At 40.8% G+C, this 6,425-nt stretch overlaps 1 protein-coding gene across 1 annotated transcript; it reads right to left on the reverse strand.

Moving 5' to 3' along the window:
* Positions 1–2,002: 2,002 nt before the first annotated feature.
* Positions 2,003–5,773, reverse strand: GREM1 (gremlin 1, DAN family BMP antagonist). Its single transcript, XM_076344913.1, has one exon. It carries the CDS (start codon positions 5,771–5,773, stop codon positions 5,219–5,221), a length of 555 nt encoding a protein of 184 aa, XP_076201028.1. The 3' UTR covers positions 2,003–5,218.
* Between the last annotated feature and the right edge of the window lie 652 nt (positions 5,774–6,425).

A 6,425-nucleotide genomic window follows, 5' to 3' on the forward strand; every position in this document is an offset into this window, starting at 1 on the left:
TAGGAAACCTTTTGGAACTAACAACTCCGTGCACTGGACAGCACAAAGAAACACCAGTCCCCGAGGGTACAGTTCTCCAGTGCTCCTTTTTTTTCACTCAGGAGAAGGTAAATTACAAGGTTAAATTACTGCGTCATTTTTGCAAATGCAATGTCCCTCTTCCCAGCCAGGCAACGTTGCTGACAGGCAGCTGGAGCGGAGCCACGATGCTGTCTGTTCCACTGACCCATCCAGGACGCACCATACCTACTGTGCGCATGTGTTGCTCAGATGTCTTGCACATGCTCAGCAAATCTGACATGGTCTTGATGCCTCAGTCCTATAATGTGTGTGCGAATCAACTGCGCAGCACATGGATGACAGAGCACACACAGAAATCCCAAGCAGAAAGCTAGCCTACCTCACTGGAGAGAGAGAGAAAAAAAATTATTATAATATTTTTATATAATTATCTAATATTATAATATATATATTATTATTTCTATCTGTGACCCTGAAAGCTGATTAGGGTGTGTGAATTCTCTCTCTGTTATCTTCTTTTGATCAGTGTAACTATCTATAAAGCACACGGGACTTCACAGTGGACGTATCTTCAATTCAAAGCTGGTATGTAGGCCAAACGTAAATTATAATGAATGTCTGAGCTTGTCAGCATATAAATAGTAAGACCATGGTACTACAGAGTACTAGAAAGGTAAGTCCAGGAGGTTTTTCTCTCTGTTTTAAATATTCAAATAAAGATATATATGCACATCTTTTAAAGGAAACTTATTCTGTCCAACTGTGCCTGTATCTCACACCAGAAAAAGTCAGTTGCCTGTTAGAAATAGTTATTTTAATGTTATCAGGCTTTCAGTAAGTTTTAGAAGCACAAAAAAAAAGCTAGAAAAGAAGGAAGACTAAACCAAAAAGCCTTTAAAAACCCCAGACAACCAGTACTACTGGAGTGCTCAGCTCCACTATTTCAGAAGGGCTTTGCATGAAGGAAAACCACACCGGATCTTACCAGCAACCAGCTTTTCAGAGCTGGATAATGGGACATCTGACCCTTTTCTCTGGTTATCTGTGTGCGCTCCAGGGAAACACTACACGTTGTTCACTCCTAAGATTGTATATCTTACTATGTCATTGTCAGTCCTTTGAACTAAAAGGTGTACATCTGAAATAGGCCTATATTACTGCTCAGAGGCTTATGTGAAATCAGAGACCGTTCTCAGTCCGGTTCAGTGAGATGGTGATCCCAGTCAGAGCTGCTTTTCTCCACAAGGGCAGACAATGCCACCACTACTGCAGACAGCAGGATTGCACGGGGGTCTGCAATGACTGACCGAGTCCCTCACACATCTGACAGGGTGGCAGGTTGGGAAGGTAAAATTTATACCGCTACTGCCCATCTCCCACCGGCAGGGTGGAAGGTTTGAGGAAACCTGTTCTCTGTGGTTGCAGTCCTTCCTCAAAACTGGCCTTGCCCAAGTGCTGCCAGCAGGGACAGAGAAGGTAAAAGGAAATGACAGATCTTCCTGTTCTCTTTTATAATTACCTTTCATCTCCCCCGTCCCTATTTACAGCTTGTAATGTGCTGTATTGTAAAGGTGCTCCTTACTCTTTTTTTCTAAAACTGGCAGTAAACTGCTAGCTAGATGTAAAACTGAGATAAGGTGTAAGGCAGGCATGCCAACTCCAGCTTTAACTTTACAACAATTCAAGGCTGATTTATATTTTGAACTGTCACTATATGGTTTACAAGGGGAAAAGTGCGAGTAAAGATTGAGATTTTCCTTCTATAAATTGTGGAAGGGTGAGGGGGAAGTGACAGATCTCATTTTAAAACCTTATTGAAGTAGCTGTGTTGAATGATGGTGCCATTGCTTGTCTCTGTGTCTCATTGTCATAATGTAAGCCCTTTTATAACTAGAAGAAACCACAGAAGTCAAAGTACAACAGATCCAGAAAGAGCTGGAAACTTAAGGAAGAAACAAACAAAAAACAAAAACAATAGACATGGGCTGGAGAAGATATTTTATTTATTTGTTACTAGTAGTTAAAATGACGTACAAAATGCTGGGAAGAAAAAACTCCAATTCTATTCAGTTACAAAATAATTAAAACTTCATTTTAAACCAAGTTTTGCTTTGTGAGACCGAGCATGAAAATACTGCAGCCTTAGGTTATATAGTCCATTGTTTTTAGAATAAAGCAGACATTTAAATACATATTGTGGTTGATATTAAATATCTCGTATAATTGTAAGTTAGCAGAACTTTCTTACTCTCAGGCAATAACTAGCAATTCATAAAAGTTCTTTGTATAAAATTTACATTTTGGGGGGGGGAATCTGCCTCAAGGGGAGTTCAGTCATGGTCTATGTACAGGCTGTTTTGGACATAAAGATTTGTAAAACTTTTATCAATTTTCCTTCAGAATATTAGCCTAATCTTAAATAAAGGAGTCAGTAATGTCTGAAGCTTTGCTTAATGGCTAAGGGTTTAGGGACACAGCAGTCACTGTAAAAGACAATGGGAGTTTTGCTGTCAACTTCACATGAAGAAAAAAATTCATTCTTAAGGTGTGCTCATTTCTTGAACAGAAGTCCTAGCTAGTACAAAACTTTCAGCAACGACTGAGATTGGCCCTTTCCCCTGCAAACCAACTCAAAAAAGTAATTTAAAGGAAAACAACCCCTGCCTATTATCAGTGAAAGAGGATTTGTATTAATAATAACATTAAATAGCCATATCTTTCTGTTTAACTATTCACATTCCACACAGTGGAAATCTACCTCCTGTAATTCCAGATTTTAAAATTGGATTTTAAAATCCATGAAGAAATGTGTCAAACCTGCTGAGTGAGAGTACACCAGACGAAATGCATTTTAATAATATCAATCAATGAGTTGCAATCTCTTAATCTTACAAATGCAGACCTCACAGCAGTGGATTTTACAGTAAAAATATATTAATTGCAGAGATGCAGGATATCGCCAATAACTGCATGATGCACTGTGTAACAGCTGGGGCATCTGATATAATGACTGCACACTGGATGCATCTGTGACATGCCACTGTATATTTTTCCCTTTGGACACATCAGTAAGAGCCGAATTGTCTTCCTCAGTGTTCAGTGGACAGAAATGCTATCAAGATAATCACCTTGCAGCTGAGAGAGGCATCTGGTGTGAGAAAGAGCAGTTACACTGACAGGGGATACTAGAGAGTATTGCTGCTGAATGGGGAAACTGAGTCCTGGACTATCCAAGCCCCATCATACAATTAACGTGGACTTAACTCCCATTTCACTCACATCAGTGATGTCCAGGTTGCTTTCAGGACCGGTACTGACTCTAGTGTACAAACACACCTTTCCTTCGGTACCCCACCGGACAGGACCAGCTGTCGGGGCCCTGCAGGCACAAGGCACAGGCACAGGCAGGAAGGTGTGCAGCACCCTGTCATCTCTTCACCACCCAGTTGGAAAGCACACTTGCAAAGCCAGCACCCAGGACAGCATGAGCCATTTGCACAGCATGGGGTATGAGATGCAGCCAGCAAGACAACTCCCAGGCTTCCCATCGGACCCCCAGGAAAGCAAGGGCAACGTGCATGGAAGGGCTGCCCCTCAGGTCCAATGGCCCAGGGTCCACCTAGCTAAACCAACTGCTTTTGCAGGACCTTCTGCGCTCTTGTCAAAACCCACAGCCCTGATCAAGTTGAAGCTTCTAATCCTGAAGGAAAGAAGAGGCAGGATAACCTCACAGGTGAGATTCATCGAGCTGTTGGAAGTAGTGTGTCCCCTTTTATGGGTTTTTTTCCCCCAAATGAGAGGGGCAGTTAGCCCTTAATTTTCAGGAAATTCTCTTTACTTAGTCCAAATCCCGTTTAAATGCAAGTCTGTGGTAAAAGATATAAAAAGAGGATTATTGCTGGCAAAGTTCTGCATCTCTTTTTCAACAAACTGCATGCCTGTGGCAAAGCTAAAATAACAACAACAATGCAGTGTTTACTAGTCATGAATGTCGTGTCTTTTGTCTCTTGTGTGGTTATTGCATTTGCCGTCACATGATGCTTGTTTTAATTTTTGCTTTGCTCTTTATGTACTAAATTACTGCCATTCTGTACTTGATTTTGGTTAGCAAGATTTTTGTGCTGTGGTTATGTATGGTTTTTATGTATGTGTGTGAGAAAGAGAAGGAGAGAGTTCGGATACACACAATGGAGTATGCCTACTCATTGCATGTACATATAGATACCAATGACTAAAAGATACTGCATATACATATATATGTAGATATGAAGAGTAACTGATATCAGAAATACAAGACATCAAATGGATCTAGTGGCACAAGAATGGGTTTTGATTGATTTAGAGAGCCTTTAGAATTCAGAAGTATATTTATAGCCTTGTATATAGTTTCTCTTTAATTTATGTAATATAAGACTAGGTATATAAATTAAAGCAAAACGTAAACAGAAGACAATATATCTTCCTCTGTGTCTTCCTATTTATGTATCTGTCCTTTTTCTACTCCCTTTTGTACTCTCCCCGTCTACTTACTTTGGTCTTTTGCTTTCTAACTTGCTGTAGCTCTGTTTTCCATCCACCTATACTGACTTTTCAACACTCCCATGTCCCCCCATTGTTCTCCAGACATGGCTTTTGGATTACAGTTATTTTTTTGAAGAAGCACGTTACAAACTCTTGATACAGCTGCTATTTGCAGTGATGGTTTTGCTATGCTTTAAACTGCTTTTTGCCTACTTCGTATTTAAGAATAGATTCACGCTTTCAAATATATTGTCCTCTCACTTCGATGTTTCTCTTAATGCAGTAAAAGCAAATAGCACAGCAGGTGAACATTAGCAAAAGCCACAGCTCCACTTTCCCAGCAAGTGGCAAAAATGTGAATATACACTAGGAAACCTAATTCATGACTGCGGGTAAATAGATTTTTTTAATATTTCATACCCCTGTTAATTTTTTTTGTTGCAGTGAACATTCATATATTTGCTTGTACACATCCATTTTCTCCTTACAAACAAACATACACATGTGTGTCCTTCCCTTACATCAATTTTTTCCTTTGTTTTTTTGGTTTTTTTCTTGTTTTAGGTAATTCACAATTTTGTCCAGCCCCGAAGGTATGCTAGTTCATGCCACTCGCTCTCATGCTGGCAATGATTGCGTACAGTCAGAGTGCAATCGGTACCATATTTTTCTCAGTTTAGTCCAAGTCAATAGATATACACCGGCATTCCTTAACTCGGGTGATTCTTTTCTTCTTTCTCGGGGGCTGAAGCTCAGGGCAATTGAGTGTAACAGTCATGGTGGTGAATTTCTTAGGCTTGCAGAAGGAACAAGATTGGAAGGAGCCTTCCTCTTTACGGACATGCCTGGGGATGTAGAAGGAATTGCACTGGCCGTAGCAGAACCTGTTGATAATGGTACGGCTGTTGCAGCCTTCTTCATGGATAGTCTGTTTGAGGGGTTGAGTTTTACACCAATCCCGCTTTAGGTATTTGCGCTCAGTGATGTGCAATGCCTCCTGACTAGACTCCAGCACCTCTTCCGCAGGCATTGAGGTACCTTTTCCTCGTTCTCGATGCCTAGAGCCCGACTGCTGCTGTGTCTGCATTTGCTCTGAATCATTGGGCTGATCTTTGTCAGGAGGAGGGATAGCACCTTGAGATCCACGATTCCTCTTTCTCCCTTCTGCTGCTGGTAGCAGAAATCCCATCAGAAGAAACACAGCACCGATGGCATACAGCGTGCGGACCATCCTATATGGAGGAAGTTGAGGGAATAAAGCATAGTTGTGGATTTCATATATCAACAGAAGTCAGGTATGCAGTAAATTTTCAGTTCCATAAAAGATACAAGTGTGTGCGTGCGCGCGCACTTATAAAAGATAAGCACTTAGCCTTTAGCAGCTGGAAAGCTGTTTCCAGATTACCAAGTGATAAAAGCTTTAATGTACGGTGATTGAAAGTCAGTAAGTCCAAACAGAATTTCATTTTGTGTAGCACGCATCTTTTTTCCAGTTCTTTTCTCCATGTACATTACCCTAGTTAAGAGTTCTCATTCCCTTCCTATAGCTCACTGACATTAGGAATGTTGCTCCTGACTTACACTGGTGGAAGAATAGATTTCATGCTACACAAGGATTTATATGACATAGCTATCTGCAATGCCAGAGGACTAAACTCTTTTTGACTCAGGAGATCCAGTGTAGCTATGTGTTCCTTAGACTCAGCAGCTTTGTACAGCTTCTTGCATAACATACATCCAGAATATAATGCGCATGCTACATCCACCTGTTGTCTGAATTACAGCATCCCAAGCTCTGTCACATTGCCCCTCTGAATTGGTCCAATGCATCTGAGTGTAATGAAGCTTAAGGTAAGAGATGTGCAACAAGATAGGCAACTAAC

This window comes from Aptenodytes patagonicus, chromosome 7 (assembly GCF_965638725.1).
Source record: "Aptenodytes patagonicus chromosome 7, bAptPat1.pri.cur, whole genome shotgun sequence".
NCBI classification, from domain to species: Eukaryota; Metazoa; Chordata; class Aves; order Sphenisciformes; family Spheniscidae; genus Aptenodytes; species Aptenodytes patagonicus.

What these genes read in the sequence shown, in the direction of transcription:
- GREM1 (XM_076344913.1), bottom strand. Translation starts at nt 5,773, where the DNA reads ATGGTCCGCACGCTGTATGCCATCGGTGCTGTGTTTCTTCTGATGGGA.